General features: G+C 49.5%; 1 protein-coding gene across 1 annotated transcript; it reads left to right on the top strand.

The window, feature by feature from the left end:
• Window positions 1-1,046: 1,046 nt before the first annotated feature.
• Window positions 1,047-13,345, top strand: LOC133350509 (ras GTPase-activating protein-binding protein 2-like). The gene is given in 14 exon segments (XM_061564865.1): window positions 1,047-1,174; window positions 2,457-2,594; window positions 4,857-4,938; window positions 5,351-5,452; window positions 7,184-7,255; window positions 7,798-7,888; window positions 8,633-8,732; window positions 8,906-9,062; window positions 9,064-9,201; window positions 9,793-9,903; window positions 10,664-10,796; window positions 11,278-11,409; window positions 11,967-12,091; window positions 12,509-13,345. Coding segments are annotated over 13 exon segments (1,638 nt in total). The 5' UTR covers window positions 1,047-1,174; window positions 2,457-2,499; the 3' UTR covers window positions 12,809-13,345.
• Window positions 13,346-21,328: the final 7,983 nt, after the last annotated feature.

Consider the following 21,328-nt stretch of genomic DNA (forward strand, 5'->3'; position numbering starts at 1 on the left):
ATACTTTATTTTATGTAGGGAGACGGATATGTGAAGCAGACATTTTTCCTCCTTTAATAATTATTCAACGATTTCCTCCCATAGCTAAAAAAACCCAACCTACAATGTCACCGGTATTGGCCAAACATCGCGATGCTGAGAAGTGACCTGCAGGCAACTTTGGTGGGGATCACGCGTGGCAATATCGCCCCCTACTGAAATAAAATCAAAACTTATCAAAGCCCTCCTGAAAAAGAGTTGAAACTGATCGAGGCTTTTCTGGGTAATCACATATAATCATACAGTAGTAAATAATTATATGGTTTTGAAATTAGAGGATAGGATTTTGTATACGCAGCCAGATTGTGTGATTCGTTTTAATTATTGATCCCATGTTATATGCATTGATGTTGCACCAGCCACAAAGCCCTACAACCGTCAGTATCAAAACCACTGTATCTTCGCGAGACTTTATCACCAGAGGAACGTGGAATTTCCATCTCAGGCTCAGGGGTGGCTACAGTGACACTTTGGCTCGACTTGCAGCTACTGTGTAAATAAATATAACCACGGATGACTGATGAGTGCGTGAAAACGATGGTCAGAATCCGAATCTTTATTTAGATTGCAGGAGGACTCCTTTTCACAGATGTCCATTGGGTCAGCAAGGCACAGCTGCTGATAAGACTCAACGAAGTCGAGCCTTGTCCAACGATGCATGCCCTGGACTATTACACATTTTCTGTATAGCAGCAGGCAAAATGTCACGTTCTCGTATCTACTCTCTCTCTGCTGACCTCTCTCTTCATGTGCACTGAAGGAGGGCCATTGCCCGAAACGTCACTTATTAGAAGTTAAATGTTAAGGCCACGATGTTATTGATGAATGTGTTGAGCTTTTTTTGTTATTTGTACTAATGCACCAACTAACCAAATAGATAGATACATTATGTTATTATTGATATGCTATGTAAATAAATCACCTCTCCAAACCAATTCCCTGTTTCTCTGCGTTGAAGCCCTTCGCGTCCCTCCCTTCGCCCCAGCCCATCTCCTGACCCCCGCCCCCCACACACCTGTGCTGCACGGGGTTTCCCGGGCTTGGCCCCACGGGTGCCCGGCCTGGGCCGTTCTGCGCATGCGTCCCGCCGCTTTGTGCCGCCGCCGCCGCTGTTGCCGCAACTCGGCCCCGCTCGGTGAGGCGATTCCCGCGTTCCCCGCGTCCCCCTCGTCGCTCGCCGCGTTCCCCTCGCTCCCAACTCGGGGTCGGGTTTTTTCCCCCTCCGGGCAACCCCCTTGCGCGTTTCCCGAGCCGTGGCCGCGGCACCGTGAAACGGACCGAAGCGCGAGGCGGGAGCCGCGAACCCGCAGGCGCGGCCTATCGCGCATGGGCGAGGCGCTCGGGCCCCCCGGTCTCGGCTGGAGGCGCCACCGGACCCCGCGCCGTGGACGGCGGCGCGGGGTCGTCATGCGAGAGCGGGGTTTGGCGAGGCCTACCGCGGGGCCTAGAGATGGCGCGGTTGCCGCTCGGTCGCGAGGGAAGGCGGCGCCGTGGGGAGATGTCCGCAGCGCTCTCGACTCGCGGGGCCGTCGGGGAGGACGGGGCGACTAGCGGGAGATGGCAGAGGCGAAGGGATGCGCTGCCGGGAGTGGGGAGCATGCAGATGGAGGAGGGGTGAGAGAAACGTGGCTGGGATGTCGAGAGGCCGGGGTAGGGTGGCTGGTGGGGAGACGGCACGAGCGGGAGGAGATGGAGAGGGGACGTTGCGTTGGGGACGTGATAACGCTGGAGGAATTCTAGATTGTAATTGCAGAGGAAATGGATTTATGGTATGGAGAGGTGATGCAGATGGAGGGATACGACAAAACATGGGCAGTTGCGACGGACTCGAAGATGATGGGGGGAGAAAGGGGTGACTCGAGATGGACAGATTGGGACTACGTGCACAGTTAAAGGGGGATGAGGGGACAAGGAGATGATGGTTGCGAAAGAAGACTGCAGTGACGATGTCAGAAACGTGGAGATATGGAATGACCGACGGGAGATGTTGGAGAGATGATCAATAGCAAAGGAAATGGAGGCTATAATGACCGAGGGAGTTGAATGAGAAGGGGACCTTGTGACAATAGGAGGGAACGAGACAGGAATATGATTTAGGATTTAGCTGGGGGAGATCGGGGAGATGGAGGCAGCGATTTATCTCCGCAGCCGAGATAAAATGATGGTTGGGGATGTGGAGGGGAAATGCGCGAAAGACGCGAGGCGGATCTCGCAGCCGCTGAGGGTGAGGGGAGCACGCGGCTGGTGGTGGAGGCAGTTAACGAGGGGTCGGGCAGTTTTTTTGGAACGGTAGAGAAGGTAAAATTGGACGTGAACATCAGAGGTGACGATACGAGAAGACATTCCGTAGTTGGCGTATACGGATCTTGAATATGCATTTGAGAGTGATGTTTTTATTTATTCCCCCTCGCCCCAAGTGCGCGACAGTTCCTGTGAGCGGCTGTGCACGCGAGACGAGAGATGGTGATGGAGAGGCCAAGTCCGCAGTTGGTTGGGCGGGAGTTCGTGCGGCAGTACTACACCCTGCTCAACCAGGCGCCCGACTATCTGCACAGGTGCGCGCCCAGCCGTCCAGCAGAGTTCGGCACCCTGCGGAAGCCGAGTCCCGTGACAGCTGTGGTGAATTTGTCAGAAGTGTGCTCATCAGAAGTGTGTGCATGTGTGTGGTCCGTCCAGGGTTTTTGTTCTACTTTTGTTTTACAGGGAGTTGAGCGGCATTGTTTGTGTGTTCATGTCGAGGTTGATGGGTGAGCCAGTGGATGGCTTCAGGAGTAGCCTGGTAAATACTACGTCTGATATTGTGCCAGAAAAGGATGGATTTGTGCATTGGCATTACTATATTGCCTATGGTTTAAGATATAGTCTCATCGCAATTAATAGACCCCTAGATATGCATGATTGAAGCTAGAACTCGTGTGCTCTGTGGTTTGGGTTGAACTCGCATGACGATTCACATTTACATAGATACCCATAGACTGAAACTGACACGGTTTCAGCCTCGTGAATATATGAAATGTGAATGATTGAAGCAGGCAGTGGTGTACAATTTTCTGATGTTACAGCATCAGTGGTACTGTGGGCTATGCTTAATTGTTCCTTCGGTGTAGGAGAGAGCTGCCTCAGCCATGCGTCCTGAATACAGACCGTTGTTTGCGTGGTCCGTCCGGTTGGCGTCGCAAACAGCAACAATTTAAAAACAGAAATTAATAGGGGGCCCTCCTTAATGAAGTGTCTTGACGTCCTTGGGGTAGGGTTGTGGTGAGATGGCGCGTTCCTGTTGGGGTGTTGGTTAGGGGTTGAGTTAGGGTTAGTCTTAATGGCTGGTTGGTTAGAGGTAGAGTTAAGGTTACTTGTTGGTTTGTGTCAAGACTAGTGTGCTGCACCCCAAACATTGTCTCCACCTCCGCATTGCAACATTTGACTTTTAGGTTTGGTTCGCTTTATTTTCTGACATTGAAAGCAAATCAACTATTGAACCTGAATGCACGATTGGTAGGTTGCGAGTTCAAAATCCCATACAGGGATTTAATCGTTGCCTATGGTGTTAGATAAAACTGGTACTGTTTTCTGCAAAGTCAAGAGTCCTTGTCCGATGGCGTAACTTTCCCTTGCCACAACAAAGTAGAATTTTCACCACTCACTCAGGGCTTCGGCAGAGCTGGAAAAATATAAATAATTGGTTCTTGGCACATCTGAAATTGTGTTTTTTGGAGGTTGTGCATTAATAATTGCGTTGTAAATTGGTGCCATTAAGTTGATGATTAGGATGATGATTACTTAGTGTTGCCCCCAATAAAACTAATAGGCAAAGAGGTATTCCAGTGGCTCAGAGGTTAAAGCACTGAACTTGGTCCTGGGTTCAAATCCAGTCAACACCCTGTGATTAAACTGGGTTCACAATTGGCTCAACCTGGTGACCCGTGCACATCATATTACGTTTGAATCTGCACTTTATATGGAATCGGTTTCAGCTCTGAGAATTTAAAAGGTGGTTTTATTGTCATCTCATGAACAGTGGCAAAGTGGGTAGGAAATTACTAACCCCCTTTTGAGTGTGCTTAAATTAATCTCAGAGGTAGCTCTTGTGATATCCATTTGCCTCTACTATGGAGGATTGCATTACTCTGCGAGAACTCCAAATTAATTATTTGTCTCAAGAAATGACAGTGATAGCACAATCGGGATGTAATTGGAAGAAAATACAAAAACAATCAAGTATGTAATAAAGTGCTTCTATCTAAATTTAAATAGTTTCTTACCTTCCCAATACATGCATCAAATTGTGCATGGGCCAATGTATTTCTTACCATGACTTTACCTGAAAGAACCAAAGAGTAATTTCTGCAGTCACGAAAGCTTCAAATTAAGTTTATTTCTTACGATGTAACCAAATTACATTGAAACAATAGAGTGGTGTTACATTTAGGCTAACGGAGTAAACAAGACAAAAAACTTGAGACGAAAGGAATATATGCTTAAATCGTATCTCCATTCAAGTCGTGACAGTTCTTGGAATACCATGGAGCAGGGCCTATTTTAATTAAATTTACCATTAACCATATGGCTCCGTCATGTATGTATGTGTATGTTGAACTTATTTTACGCCGTTCTTAGCCAACTGCTAATCGAAGGCGCATTTATGTACGTATACGGCGTAGTGTTACAAGGTACAGAACAACAGCTACAAAGGTTACCGTGTTTGATACAGAGCTATGGTTACCATTGACAATTGGTGGCCACTTTGAAAATAGGCCCCGCCATGGAGGGTTTTTCTGTAGATGCCTTAACTGCTGCTGTTGTGTTGCGCTTTGTTGAAGGTTCTATGGCAAGAACTCAACCTACGTACATGGCGGGCTGGACGCCAACGGACAGCCCGCCGAGGCCGTCATTGGGCAAGCGGTGAGCCAAACGCCAGCAGCCACCGGGGAGCACACAGGCGATGCCAACTCGGCTCTGGCATCCACGCACACACACACACGTGTTCACCACACTTTGCTTTTTGTGTGTGTGTTGTTTTTATGTCGGTGTTGAGCAGTGTAGTGGTTTGCGCAGTTCTCAACCCATTGACCTGTGTTCGATTTCCGGCAATGGCCAACATCAGTAGCAGTTATTTAAACCGGTCTTGAGCCTCCACTAGGCCTGACTCAGCCTTAAATGAGAAACCTGGTGCAATCTGTAAAATTCAGCACCGGGGAGACAAAGGCAGTGGTGCATTGTGCACAGTGCCAGCATTCTTAGGTGCTCACTAACATAACTTTACCCAACAGTGTGTTAAGTCTGTACGGGGGATCTTTGGCTTTGTGCTCGGCAGGAAATTCACAAGAAGGTGATGTCGCTAGGATTTCGGGACTGTCACACCAAGATACGACATGTCGACGCTCTCGCCTCGCTCGGGGATGGAGTTGTGGTACAGGTGAGGAGAAGCCATACCTGGATTTCGGCCCCGAGTTCTAGTTTCAAGGAGAACGTGGAGTGAGGGGTACATGCTTCTGACATCATTGCAATGCAAATGCCAAACTAGTCTAGCATGAAATGATTTATATTCTTTGGGTCTGTCGGTAAAGCCATGTAGATATAAAAATAATAAAATTATCACAACGTTTCGATCGCAACACAAGCGATCGTCATCAGGTGAAAAATATAGCGAGAAAGCTACCAAGGCAGGAGAAAATACAATGGGAGAGCTGCTGAAACACGAAGTTTTTTAGGCTTCAGATGGACTCAGCCCAAGGGTAAGTGGGCAGGGCTAGAGGTGTAATTTGATTGTAAATGTCAGATCGGTGATGTACCTCCACGACGACGACTCAGCTGTGGAGGTGGCCATTGTATTGTGAGAGATTAGCATGTAAACGAACCAACGCGCAACTGGTGGCTGTGCTAGTGAGACATCAGCTCGTTAATTTTTTTAATGATTTCACTAGAGTACACGTGAAAGTCACTTAAAAGTGAAATTCCCTTTAATGAAGGTTTAAACTCATGTTGGGCAGGCTGGGACACACAACCTAGATGCCTATCAGCAAGATAATAGGTTTTTCTTGAATATATATACATTCGTATCATTTATCCAGGAAAGCCAAATTGAGTCAAGATTTTGACTTACATCTTTTGTGACTGCAGGAATTTATATTCCTTGGGTCTTTCGGTAAAGCCACGTAGATGGAAAAATAATACAAATATCACGACGTTTCGATCGCAACACAAGCAATTCAAATCAGGCGAAAAATATATAGCGGGAGAGCTGCTGAGGCAGGAAAGACCCAAAGAATATGAGTCAAGATTCTTGTTCAGGAGGGCCCTGCTAGATTGGGATGTTTGGTTAATTCCTTGTTAAGAAGTGTTTGGGTAGAGAAGAAGATTTCTAAATTGGAAAAAAAATCCACACCGAGAGGAGATAACACTGGAGTCCACACTCACTCGTCATGTACCCACTTTCTGTACTACCATCTCCTTGGTAAATGTGCACCTCAGCAGGTTAGTCGTCTCACAGAACATGGTTATCTGTGTTATCCACCAACTCTTGCTACAAAGCATTGGATTTGTGGCATATGTCACCACACCTGCTGGTATGGGTACACCGTCATGCCATATTCTTTAATTCACTGGTACTGTTGTAAAACTCTTTAATGAAGACTGGCATGTTTCATTAAATTATACATTTATGTTAAAATGGGCACCCATAAGAGTTTTTGTTGATGTTGGTTGAATCAGGCCTGAGGAACCTTGCCTTTACTGAGGGCCGAACCGGACTTTCCAATGCATGTGGTCGGGGCCACACATTAGTAGACACGAAATCTTGATAGTGTAGCGTTGTCAGCATTGACCGCACAGAGCTCCAAATACATTCGGTGACTGAGAACGCTTAAAATTAGTAATGCATTTTTCCAGGCGGAAAATAGTCCTCCCGAGTACCAAATGAGTATGGCTAAGATACTCGTAGTGGTGGATAAATATTGTTTGTGGGATGTTTCAAAGTTATAGACTGCATGTGGCTGTTGGCCGTATGAAATAGATTTGGCCATTAAGTCGCAGGTTTTCCACGTCTGGTTCCAGGCATTGAAGTGTAGTGCAAACACCAAAATATAAATTGTGGTAATGTAAAACCACTACTCGTATGACCGCTCGACTGCATCCATCCATGGTGCAGGTGATGGGAGAGCTGTCCAATGCCGGGCAGCCCATGCGACGCTTCATGCAGACCTTCGTGCTGGCGCCAGAGGTAGGTTCCCAGTGAGCACTGGTCAAAGCGCACACAGTGCACACACACCATGCCTACCCATACACAGAGTAAACACTACACACACACACACCCCAAGTAAATACCACTTACACGCAAATGCAGCATGTACATTGGACACACACTCTGTACATACCACAAACACCTTCACAGCATATACAGCACACACTTTGCCTATACCCCTCATACTTGTATGCACCACATATATGCCACGCACAACACATACGTACACATACCACCCGTACACGGCATACGCAACACACTGCATTTACCGCTCGCACCCATAATCGCAGCGTATATGCCGTACACGCATGCATCTTCGCTCATAGCCACACGGCACACAAACGCCATTTGCGTACCTCTCTCACACGGCAAGTTCGCTCCTCCCACTCGCCCATCGCACGCTTGCACGCCGCTTGCACTCGCGTGCTGGATAACTGCCCAGTGTTTATGGCCTCAGGCTCGTGTGTTTGTATCGGCGTGTGTGGGTGAGTGTTTACTATTTTTTATCTTATCTCACACAGGGATCGGTGCCAAACAAGTTCTACGTTCACAATGACATGTTCCGCTACCAGGATGAGGTGTTCCTCGACTCTGACACAGAAGCTGCCGAAGGTATCGTGTGGCGTTTACGCCCGCCCGGGCCCGTCTGGATTTGTCGATCGCTGCCACCGCCGCTGTGTGTGTGTAATTCGGAGCTGTGTCTTTGAACCTCGTGTTCTTTGGACGGCCACCTCGAGTCGGCCTGATTCTACCTCAGACCTTGTGTTCATGAACTAATTGAGTTGACTTGAGTGGACTGGCAAGCTGAGATGAAGGACAGCCGGAGTTGGTTTAAAAGAAAGTGGCATTACCATGATTTTCTGGTTACTTCAATTATCACGTGAGTTGGGCAACTCACCACCCTGCACACAGTTGGGCATGTTACTACTATGAATATAAAATAACTTTTTTTTAAGCTGCCTACAACACTTGGATCATCATGCATTGGGCATATTCTGGCATTGGACAAATTCGGACATCCAGGCCAAGCCTGACAAGTGAAACCTTCCAGGAGAATTTGGGCTCTTGCATAAAATTGGCAATCATCGTGAGGAGTCTGAATACTTAGAAAAGAAGTGCCAAGGGGCAATATTTCCACTTTGCCTGAATATCGACGTCGGAATTCTGATGTTGGAATCTGGGCCAGCAAGTGGAGCAAAATCATCCGGCAGAATTTGCATTCTCATCGAACTTGCGTTTGAAAAACATGGAGAGTGGATACCAGGGTGGGGGTAAGTTGACTATGTACTCGTGCTCCTTGTTTTTGTGGAAACACATTATGATGAGTGTGTGCTTGTGTGCGTGGGCTAACAACAGAGTCGGGAGAGGAGGTGGAGGAGGGTGAGGAGGAGCAAGAGATTATCCAGCCAGAGCCTCCGGCTCCTGCCCCCTTCATTCAGGACACAACTCCGCCCAGGTGCGTGACGATGTTGATTTGCAGATGATGATGTCCGTGTGCTGGTGGTGATGTCAATGGTGTGAGGGTGGTGATGTGCATGGTACAGGGGTGGTGATATCGGTGGTGTATGTGTGCGCGTGCGCGTGTGAATTTGTTGATGTTTTCCGGTTATGTTGTTTGCGTACGAGCAGCAGTACGGAGGTCGTTGAGCAGGAGGAGTTAACCTCTCACCTGGAGGCGGCGCCGGGCGGTGGCATCGCTGGTCCTGGGGCGGAGCCCGAATCCCCGGGCGGTGTGGAGGGGAACGGGGACGTGGAAGGGGGCAGTCCGGAGGAGGACGAGAGGGTCCCCTGACAGCCTAGATACGGACGGCACTGGCCATTGGAGGGACGAAACGGAGGGGACAACGCCGGAGAAACCGGAAGCAAAACCCCCTTCCCCGTGCCAGCCTGTCGAGCCCCCACCAGCCCCCCACAAGCCGCCCGAGGTGGGTCCCACTGCTGCGCTGTCGCTGGGGATGCGACCATTCATTGAGTCAAATCAATCATTTGCATTTCATTTTGATATGTTTTATACAGCACTTTGAATGGCATCCTTTGCACTAAATGGTGCTATAGAAATACAGACTTGATTGATATTGCCCACTTTGATGTACGATTGGAAACACGGACATTGACAAAGATAATGGAACTAAATCTAAAAAGTGCACGAAGGTGCATGGGAATTGCTTGCTTGGAATTACACGGAGATGGACAGAGGAACACATGGAGTGGAGAACGCGCGAGTTAGAGACATCACACTGAGAGTTAAGGCGGACTCAGTTGGCTTGGGCAGGACGCATCCGCTCGACGTGGTGAAGGGCAGTGGTCGAGATGAACGGCGGAGCGGTAGCCAACGCAGGAAACGCCTGAGAGGACGTCCACAGCGGAGGTGAAGCAAAGAAACCATCTCGTAGGCACGAGCCAGACACACCACGACAACGGCCTGGGGAGCCCTTCGTCCACCAGTGGATAGGTCATGGCAGATGATTACGATGATGATGATAATGATGACTCTTTTTTTGCGCGCACGTATGCAGACGAACTCATGGGCGTCGGTGACAAGCAAAAACCTGCCACCCGGAGGAGTGGGGGCGCCATCCGGAGGAGTCACCCCCTATGTGATGAAGGCTCCTCAGGCTCCGTTACAGGCATGGCCCCGACACAAGCGTTCACTTAACAATGAGTGTTCACTTAAGAAGGAGTGTTTCCTTAAACACAAATTCGCAATGAGAGGAAAATGATGGGAACCGAATAGAGTAAACAGGAGCAGAGGGCCAGGAGAGATAAGGAGGATGGGGGAGGAGGAGGGTGAGGCTGCATGAGGACCTCGACGCTGCTGCTGCTGCTGCACGGAGAGGGAGTGGCAGCGTGTTTTCACAACGGGCGGCGGGGAGAAGGGAGGATGAAGTTCAGAGTTGCCATACACAAGGCATGTGATTTACAGGGGACTTGAACGGATTTAGAGTTATTTGTAGCTTATTCATGTAAAGCGAGCTTTACTACCCGGGTGGGGGATGCGTGATGTCAGCAGGCACACTGCGTGACGTCAGCAGGCACACTGCGTGACGCTGCCGCATGCGGGAGACATCACAGATGTGACGTCGCCGCTCACTTGCCGTGCAAAATATATACATTATTGTGCCCCCCCCCCCCCCCCAAAATGCAAAAATCTATTTGTATACTTTTTGCATTGTGGACAGTCTGGAAGCTACCCACATGCCGAATTTCAAGTTTGTTGCATGTTGGGAAGTATGCTAAACATTTTGAACAGACACACAAATTTCCCTTCTATTGAAAAATGTACTCACTTGACATCACTTGCCCCTATTATGTATTTAATGAAGGACTGATATATTTTGTGTGTGTCTGTGTTGGGATCTGTTTGTGCGCGCCTCTGCACTTGTGTAGCCAGCGTCTCAGCCAAGAGTGGAGGTGAAGACCGAGCAGGCGGGGACTGGACCTGTCCCACTCCTCTCTCGCGGTCGAGGGGGGGGGCCCCCACGGGACCGTGCTGGGGGGCCACCCCGCACCCCTCGCCCTGGTAACACCAGTCACCATGCAACAACTATGCATGTCGATTCGTCAATCAAAATAGATTCTTGCACTAATTTTTCATGCTTCAGATGAATTCTGGTTTATGCAAAGCGCTTAATGTGGCTGCCCCAAAGTTGGGTAGCCACCTATTTTTGTCTCCTGGCATCTCCATTCTGCCATCTCTGTCCTTATTTAAGTGTGAATATAATTTGACATCATAATTGCTATGATTAAGTGTGTTTGTTTTTAAAATATAATTGAGGAATGCTCTGATATTGTCTGTCATCGAAGTCACCCTTGAAAAAGGCTTCTTAGCTCAATGGGCTTTACTCGAGAAATACACTTCTAACTTCTGACATGTAATTGATGTACTTGTTGCATTTAGACTAATGGAGCGTGCTTTGTGTTTGCATGTGTCTTGTTGTATGTGTTTGTCTGTGTGCGCGTATGTGCGCGTGTGTCTTTGTTTATATTGTGCGAGCGTGCAGAGGGGGGTGACGGGAATCAGGAGTTTGAGCCACGGCGCCCGACCACGGCACGCTACCCGGACTCCCAGCAGATCTTCGTGGGGAATCTCCCGCACGACATCGAGGAGGCCGAGCTGCGGGACTTCTTCATGAGTGAGCTCCGCTTTCCCAGTCGAGAATTTTAAGTTCTCTTTTTAACGTTGGTTGGGAGTAGAGGTGGGGGACGTGACGCTGCCACAGCGCTGTAACCGTGATCACGCTCGACTCGCAATCCAGAGGTTTGGCAGTTTGGTTCAATCTGCCGGCGTGGCAGTTCATTAATTCCCCCGCCCCCTGGTCCACTCAGCAGTATAAGTGGGTGCAGCACAGTTCGATGGAGATGTTATGTTGACTGAGGCTAGTCAGAGATGTGTCGAGGCGTGATGGTATATTTTATCCCTACTGATGTCATGATGCATCACTGCATCCCTAATTCACAGCCCCTTTCTGGGTAATGGAGGTTTTTTGACCATACTTCACGTTGGTCAGTGCACGTTGGTGAACAGTCAGTAGGCATAATCGCTCGCCTGACTGATGCTAGCCATGGTCGGGAATAGAATTTGGGATTGCCAGAGTCGCAGTGCGACGCGCTGACCATTGGCACCACTGGTCCATCCTTAATATCCACCACCATGTTCTGCCCTTCCCCTCCCGTCGTCTCACACCGCCAGCGTTTGGACACGTCGTCGACCTGCGCATCAACACCAAGAGTAGCGGCAGCGGCAGCAAGCTTCCCAACTTCGGCTTTGTCATCTTCCAGGAGCCCGACGCCGTGCAGAGCGTGCTCGCCTCTAAGGTACGGGAGGGTGGGTGGCCAGTGGGTGGCCGGCTGGTTGGGTGTGTGCAGCTGGTTGGGTGTGTGTGTGTGCAGCTGGTTGGGTGTGTGTGCAGCTAGTTGTGTGTGTGTGTGTGCAGCTGGTTGGGTGTGTGTGTGTGCAGCTGGTTGGGTGTGTGTGTGTGTGCAGCTGGGCCAGTGGGTGGGCAGCTGGGCGAGTGGGTGGGCGAGTGGGTGGGTAGCTGGGCCAGTGGGTGGGCGAGCAGGACTGGTAGGTGGGTGGGCTGTGTGGCTGCTGGTCGGCTCTGTGGAATCGGCTCGAGTGCGGAAGCTACACGAATTGCTGCATCGTGAGACCGTGGGAGATATCTAGCAGTGGATAGACTTTGGCTAATGACGATGAATGAGCCTTGCCCCTCGTTGTGTCCGCGTGCTCAGCCCGTGCTGCTGCGCGGGGAAGTTCGTCTCAACGTGGAGGAGAAGAAATCTCGCGTCGCCCGCGACGGCGAGTGGCGCTCGCTGGAGGGACGCCGCGGCGGCGGCGGGGGGGGGCCTGGCGGCGCCCGTGGCGGAGGGGGGCCTGGAGGCCTGGGTCCCCGTGGCGGCGGGGGACCCCGCGAAGGCTGGGGGGGCGGTGCGTCCCCCAGGGGCGGCGGCGCCGGAGCCGGGGGCTTTTTCCCGCGTGGCGGGGGGCGGGGTGGCCAGGGGGATCCCCGATTCCCTGCCCAACGGCGATAGAAGTCGCCCCGTGGATCGCCCGCCCGCCCATCCGCTCGTCCATCCGTCCGCACCCCTCCGCACGCAGGAGTCTGCCCCCGCTCCGCGTGCAGGGGCGCAGGGTTTACCGCGTCTCGTGTGGTGGGTGGCTTGCTGCTGTTGTCTTATCGCAGTGCGTTACGGCCTCTCCATGCGTCGTGTCGGCGCTGGCGGCACTGCTGGCCCAGCAAACGAGCCACGGGTCTTCTCGCTCTTGCTCGCCCCCCCCCTCCTCTCTCGACGTGCCGGCCCCCCACCAACCCCCGGTTCCGCCTTCCCAACTTCCGGGTGCTGTGCTCTCATCTCTCTCTCGCTTCCTTGGGTGTGTCGTTATAATTTTTTGTTTTGTTTTTAATTTCGGAGATGATCATTCTTAACTGAATATTTAAACAGACATGTACAGTGTTAAATAGCTCCTGCCCGTGCAGCGCTGAGTAGGCCGGCGTGGGCAAGCGCCGCATGTTTCGCTCTCTCTCTCGCCGCTATCGCTGTGTCGTATTAAACTGTTCATTGCTCGTTGCCTCCAGCGAGTGCTTCTCTGCGTGGCTGTGAAACCATCGGCCTGAGATGAACTTGTACATAAGGCGGGTTTGGTCGGTGGCGCGGTGGCATCCCCGAGTGGGTTGGCGAGTGGTGTTAGGTGGCAGGCGGGGGGGGAGCCGGTGTGTGAGTCCGGGTGGGTGCTTGGTGTCTCAAACGATTGTGCAGCGGGAACAGTGGCGGTGGTAGATGTTGAACTCCCCTCTTAACGTGTAGCGCCGTCCCACTTATCCCCACCCCCCACACGCGTGGCTGGTGTTTTGCGGGGGACTTGCAGTAACTGTGCCTTGTCGGGGCCGCGCGTGTGGAGCTGAGCGGCGTGCGGGCTGCACGTTGTCCCGTTCGTACGTTCGCTCGCTCGTCGCTTCGTGCGTGTGAAGTGAAGGCGGCGGGGGGGAATAGCCGCGGGGGCGGAGAAGGGCTGGTGCTACTGGGGTGCGACATGCGTCCGACCGCCGTGGGAGGAAAGCTTTCAAATTTGGCGTCCGCTCCGAAGTTCGGTTGCGTCCAGGGATTAATTTCTCACCAAATATTTTCTGGCTCGCTGGCAGACTGGAGTAGGCACGTCACTAGTATAGCCATAGCGAGAGGTATTCTGAATGTGGTGTTCTGGGGTACAGAAATATTTTCCTTCTTGCTGACCTCGACAGAGCCGGCTGAAAATAAGCCCTGGCTGTTACCTTGCAGAACAATCCTGCAATGTCACATTTCTTAAATCTAAATTCCCAACGTCCTGGTTACAGCCCGGGACTGGGTGGTGGTAGGCGGACCACGTGTGTGCGTTTGCGCCGTATTCCCCTGGTGAGCTCTAGGGGTTGTGTGCCAGGCGTTCTTGAACTGTGAATCGCTGATCTCTTCCTGTCTGTGGCTCCTTGCCGCCTGCCAGACTCGCTTACCGCCCCGCTACGCTCGCCGCCCCCACCACCCCCACCACCCCCACTCCACGTGCTCACCACCGCCTCGCAGTCCCGGCACCACCTGGGCAACGTCGCTCGCTCTCGCTGCCTTCGTCTGTCGTCTTTTATTTGTTTTTCATTTTATTTCGTTTTATTTTTCTCTCCCTGAAATGCACTGTTTCATTAGTCTGTTGAGAGGTTTGTACTGCGTATTTCGTTTTATTTGTTTGTCCAATAAAAGTGTAGCTGGTTTACAAAGAAGCATGCGCCTCGCTCTTGTTGGGGGTGGGGTGGGGCTCCTCGGGGTGGTCTCGAGGGGTTGCCACCTGTCCCGGATTTTCCAGGATCGTCTCCTTGTTGAGGCAGCAGCTATCCTGCAAAATCTCTCAGTCTCCCCGGTGACATTTTAACCTACCCAGTTTTTTTTCTGGATAAAGCCAAGGGCTTTGGTACATGCAGTGCTCACCTCTATGTTGGTTACATCTGTTTTCAGCTTACATAAACGTTTTTGTTGTGCGATTGGTGTTTTTGTAATTTACAGATTCGATTGTGTAATCATAGTGCTTGAGGATAATGCATTTACAATATTTTTCGATTTAAAGCTTTCGTGACTGCAGGGATTCATCTTCTTGTTTCTTTCGGTAAAGTCACGTAGAAGGGAAGTAATAAAATAATAAAAATAAAACATAATTAAACAATTCTCACGACGTTTCGGCTACAACGCAAGCAGCCGTCTTCAGGTGAAGAATGAGACACTACCAAACTAGGAGCTTATATATAAGCTGCATTGGGGGTTGAAGAGCGCCTTAACAAAAAGAATGTGCATGTGAAGAGGGATTTAGCATATTCATGGAAAATGCGTAGGCGTTGGGCGGGGGGGTGTCAAAGTCATATTATGCCCATGCATTATGCAGGATCAGCAGCAACCAAGGGGGGTGCAGGGATTAGCAGTAACAAAGGAAAGGAATGTTAATGATATGTAGCTGCAGTTACTCAACAACCACGTAGAAAACTAAAGTATAAACTACATAAAAAACTAAAGTATAAACTGCATCGCACCATCAGTATACTTACTATACTCTATAATAAGCTGAGTTACTAACAGCAAGTAATACATTACAATTTTACCTCGTAAAAATTCTATAATATGCTTCCATCTAAACCTTATTCTCTTACATCACACGAGCATATACCGTACTATATACTGCCATAGATAAACCCAACATTAAATTATATACTGTATTGCTGTAAACCAACCTATATCTTATACATTTAATATCACACTATGTATTATTCTACACACCCTAATGTGTATCGAAATGGTTTATTACGTCCTTCCAATGATTGCTGAGCCAGAATCCATCTTCTCGGTTAAAGTTGTCTCTGTGTTTGTATATGTGGATCGCCTCATGAACGAATCTCTCATGATAGCCAGATGGCTTGCAGAGAACCTCTGTCTTGGAGAAGTCAATATCATGTGAGCCCACTGAGTTGTAACAGTGATCTGCCACGGCTGAGGTGTTAGTCCTACCGTGTTTCAGGTCAGCTTTATGTTCACGGATGCGGTCCGAGACATGTCGTTTGGTTTCCCCAATGTAACTGCTACCACAGAGGCAACTTAGTTTGTAGACGCCAGGGTACTGTATGTCTGGAACCACATCTTTTACAGACGGTACCAGATCACGGATTTTATGTACTGTGTTGAATCGGACCTGGATCTTGTGTTTAATCAGGATTTTGGAGATCTTTTTTGTGACCCCAGCAATGTAGGGTAAGGTGATGGTCTTGAAAGGCTCCTCAACAGGATCCTTCTTGATGGTTGGAGTGATGGCTTTGCGGATTGTATAGTCGGAGTAACCATTTGCCTTAAGAGCTTGGCGTACGTGTTTGAGTTCACTGGAAATGTGTTCATGGTCGGAGATGCATTGGGCTCTATGATATAGAGTCTTGATGAGGGAATTCTTCTGAGATGGATGGTGGTGGGAATCCGGTTTTAGATAAGCATCCGTGTGGGTGGCTTTCCTGTAGACAGAGTGGCTCATTGAACCATCAGGTCTCCTTTTGATTAGGACATCCAAAAAGGGTAGCTTGCCATCATTTTCGACTTCCATGGTGAATCTGATGGCTGGGTGTATGGAATTGATGTGGTCGAGAAATTGGTCTAGAGCAGGCCGGCCATGTGGCCAGATGACAAAAGTGTCGTCTACGTACCTCTTCCATAAGGTCGGGCGTAGAGTGGCAGTCTGGATGGCGTCCGTCTCAAATTTCTCCATGAAGATGTTGGCTACAACCGGAGATAGGGGGGAGCCCATTGGGGTGCCCTCAATTTGCTTGTAGAAGGTTCCATTCCAGGTGAAGTATGTATTGGTTAAGCAGTGTCTCACCAGGGGGGGTACCCCAGCATTCAGTCCTTGATGAACCAAGTCTTCAATGATTGCGATGGTGTCAGGCACAGGTACCTTGGTGAACAAGGAAACCACATCAAAACTGACAAGCAGGTCGTCTGGGGACAGGGCAATCCCCTTGATTGTCGATACCAGGTCAGTAGAGTTTAGTACTGCAGAGGTGGTTTTTCCAGTGAAAGGCCGTAGGATTTCGGACAAAAAACGAGCCAGTTTGTAAGTGGGGGAGTTGATAGTAGAGACAATGGGACGAAGAGGTGTATCTTCTTTATGTATCTTTGGCAAGCCGTACAATCTTGGTGGTCTGGCTGCAGAAGGTTTCAACGAGAACTGTTTGGTCTGATCAATTAATGCGGTTGAAGCAGAAATGATGTTGTTGGTTTTGGAGACGAGGCTGTTGGTGGGGTCTCTTTTTATTTTTGTATAGCTGCCATCGTTTAGTAGTTCTTGAATTTTGTTGTTGTATTCTATTTTGTCCATGATGACAGTGGCATTGCCTTTGTCGGCTGAGAGGATGACAATGTCATCCCTCTTTTTTAATTGAGCTAATTCAAAACGCTCCTCTTTGCTGATGTTGCTAGCTGGCATCTTAGCGTTTTTGAGGGTTACAGAGATTTCGGATCTTGCTACGTCTGCAGCGATGTGACTCAAGCCCTTGAGAGCTACATCTACTCGAGCAATTATATCATTAACTGGTATGTGTCTAGGTGTGACTGCAAAGTTTAGTCCTTTAGCTAAAACGGATTTCAAACCTTCAGAAATAGGACTGTTACTGCGATTAATTACGACTTTGTTAATATCTAGCTTTTCAATGTGTGGGTCCGGTTTCTTGTTTGAGAGGCGATTGAATTTGGAAATCAAGTTGTCCTTACATTTAGTCGACATAGCGGCAGCTGAAGAGGCAGTCATTTTTTCCACATGTTCCCAATCCGATGTGGACATTGTTACACTCAAAGATAAGTGTGATTTGTAGAGTGTCTTGTCTGCCACTCTACGCCCGACCTTATGGAAGAGGTACGTAGACGACACTTTTGTCATCTGGCCACATGGCCGGCCTGCTCTAGACCAATTTCTCGACCACATCAATTCCATACACCCAGCCATCAGATTCACCATGGAAGTCGAAAATAATGGCAAGCTACCCTTTTTGGATGTCCTAATCAAAAGGAGACCTGATGGTTCAATGAGCCACTCTGTCTACAGGAAAGCCACCCACACGGATGCTTATCTAAAACCGGATTCCCACCACCATCCATCTCAGAAGAATTCCCTCATCAAGACTCTATATCATAGAGCCCAATGCATCTCCGACCATGAACACATTTCCAGTGAACTCAAACACGTACGCCAAGCTCTTAAGGCAAATGGTTACTCCGACTATACAATCCGCAAAGCCATCACTCCAACCATCAAGAAGGATCCTGTTGAGGAGCCTTTCAAGACCATCACCTTACCCTACATTGCTGGGGTCACAAAAAAGATCTCCAAAATCCTGATTAAACACAAGATCCAGGTCCGATTCAACACAGTACATAAAATCCGTGATCTGGTACCGTCTGTAAAAGATGTGGTTCCAGACATACAGTACCCTGGCGTCTACAAACTAAGTTGCCTCTGTGGTAGCAGTTACATTGGGGAAACCAAACGACATGTCTCGGACCGCATCCGTGAACATAAAGCTGACCTGAAACACGGTAGGACTAACACCTCAGCCGTGGCAGATCACTGTTACAACTCAGTGGGCTCACATGATATTGACTTCTCCAAGACAGAGGTTCTCTGCAAGCCATCTGGCTATCATGAGAGATTCGTTCATGAGGCGATCCACATATACAAACACAGAGACAACTTTAACCGAGAAGATGGATTCTGGCTCAGCAATCATTGGAAGGACGTAATAAACCATTTCGATACACATTAGGGTGTGTAGAATAATACATAGTGTGATATTAAATGTATAAGATATGTTGGTTTACAGCAATACAGTATATAATTTAATGTTGGGTTTATCTATGGCAGTATATAGTACGGTATATGCTCGTGTGATGTAAGAGAATAAGGTTTAGATGGAAGCATATTATAGAATTTTTACGAGGTAAAATTGTAATGTATTACTTGCTGTTAGTAACTCAGCTTATTATAGAGTATAGTAAGTATACTGATGGTGCGATGCAGTTTATACTTTAGTTTTTTATGTAGTTTATACTTTAGTTTTCTACGTGGTTGTTGAGTAACTGCAGCTACATATCATTAACATTCCTTTCCTTTGTTACTGCTAATCCCTGCACCCCCCTTGGTTGCTGCTGATCCTGCATAATGCATGGGCATAATATGACTTTGACACCCCCCCGCCCAACGCCTACGCATTTTCCATGAATATGCTAAATCCCTCTTCACATGCACATTCTTTTTGTTAAGGCGCTCTTCAACCCCCAATGCAGCTTATATATAAGCTCCTAGTTTGGTAGTGTCTCATTCTTCACCTGAAGACGGCTGCTTGCGTTGTAGCCGAAACGTCGTGAGAATTGTTTTATTATGTTTTATTTTTATTATTTTATTACTTCCCTTCTACGTGACTTTACCGAAAGAAACAAGAAGCATTTACAATATATTGGGAAATTCTAATTTCCACGATGTCCCAGTTTGTGCAGTCGAGTTGGCAACCCGAGCTCCTCGCCGGCACATGATGAACGCGATAACCGAGTGGCACACTTTTTGGCTGGTGAGGTTTGTGTGGTGGCTCGGGACTTCACTAATCTCGCCGAAAAATTTTCTGGATCACTGGTTGGGGTCGGTGGCACGTGACGACGCATCTCCAGCCATGGCGAGAAGGATGCTGAACGTGGTGTTGTGGGTGCGGAATATTCAGAATACCGACAGATATGAAATGAAGCCCGGGAGAGGCTCGTTCACCCTCTTGTTATGGTTGATACCCTACCCATGAGCCCAGATCAGATATTTATCCTGGTGGTCTTGGCGTACACCTGTAGTCCAGCACGATGGAGGCGAGGGTTGGTGGGTCACACAAATGTCCTGAAACTCCATTCCCGTGGGTGTGGAGGAGGAACCCGACCATCACTTGCCAGAAGGTGGGACAGCAGAGTGTGGACTACATCTGTTCTTTATGGATGTTTTTGTAACGATGCGTCGAAAATTCACGGTTAATGCTAATTTAGGAACTCTGCGATGATGCTAACGGTTCAAACAACAAAAACTACAAACGAATCGTGATCCCGAATTGTAACAATTCTATCACGCGACTGGGCGATTAAATCGTGGCATGCCGAAAAATCGAGCGATGAAATCAGGCCGTGTCCTGGGAAAACTTGATAACCCGCCTCGGTGCAGTGCTGGCGACAAGAGGTCTGATTGTGTACCAACGCACGTGCCCGACACAGAAGCGCCTTCAAATGAAGATCGATTGTGCGTGTGGATCGCGAGTCGATATCTGCAGCGGTCCTGCGCCTCCCCTGGATCGATGCCGTGTGTAAACAGCATTGGGGAGACAAAGGCGGCTGGGCGAGAAATGGGCTCATGGGATGAAGTGGCGACTCCCCGCAGGGACACGCCGTGACTCACGACTCGCTCCCGCCACCTCCATGATGCAACCTCCTCTCGGTAAACGTCCCCTGACAGTCCCCCTGAATTCACCCCCCCCCCCCCCCCACCATGCAACATTCTGCTTCAGCTCCCTGCTTCAGCTCCCTGCTTCAACCATCAAAAATTCGGACTCCCCAGTCGCAGGTTCCCTCCCGCCGGCTGCCGGCTTCAACTTCCCGCTTCACTCTTCTCATAGAGACGCCAGAATGCATCTCCCGTGTTTCAGCTCCTCTGCTGTAATTGTGCCAACTCGCTTACATCTTCACTACGCCCCCCCCCACCCCCCACGTATAATGAGGCTGGGGGTGGTGGGGGGGGGCTTCATCTGGGATGAGCCGAGCCGCTGAGCGGATCACGCGGCGAGACCTTCACTGGGTGGTGAGCGCCGCCTCCTCGTCTCGTCTCACGGTCACGGCCAATGGCTGCGTTCGTACGGCCAGTGTCGTGGGGAGGGTCAGTGTTGGGGTCAACGTGATGGTGAGCGTTTCGGGCTGTGTTAGGATTATTGGTGGGATTGTGTTTAGTGCTATGTCAGTGTCAAGGTTGTGGCTGTGTTGTGGTCGGGGTTAGAGGGCTCTGTTCACGGTTATGGTGAGGGGACGTGTTGTGGTTGGGGTTAGAGGGCTCTGATCAGGGTTTTGGGGAGGGGACGTGTTGTGGTTGGGGTTAGAGGGCTTTGTTCAGGGTTATGGGGAGGGGATTCGTTGTGGTCGGGGTTAGGGCTGAGTCAGGGTCAGGGCTCTGTTATTGGAAAAGCATCGCGCGCTGTGAACATAATAAGAATCCACGCACAATCAACGTCACATTTTGTTTCCTCTTCGTTACCACGGGCATCGACTCACAATCGAACTCAGTTACAATGGGGTCGGCTCGCGTCACGGATCGGCCCGATTCCGAGGATTCGTGTCGTGGTTTCTGCTCGCGTTGGCGGCTAGCGGTCGGGCTAATGTTGGGTGCTCGTGGTAGTAGTATGGATACACATACCGTAGCGTCAGTGCGGTGCGAAAGAAGTTGAACGTACAGTACAGTACATACTCATTATCCTACACAGGTCCCCCGCTCGC

The sequence above is a fragment of the Lethenteron reissneri genome, chromosome 34 (assembly GCF_015708825.2).
Source record: "Lethenteron reissneri isolate LAM-NWPU_2019-01 chromosome 34, ASM1570882v1, whole genome shotgun sequence".
Lineage (NCBI taxonomy): Eukaryota > Metazoa > Chordata > Hyperoartia > Petromyzontiformes > Petromyzontidae > Lethenteron > Lethenteron reissneri.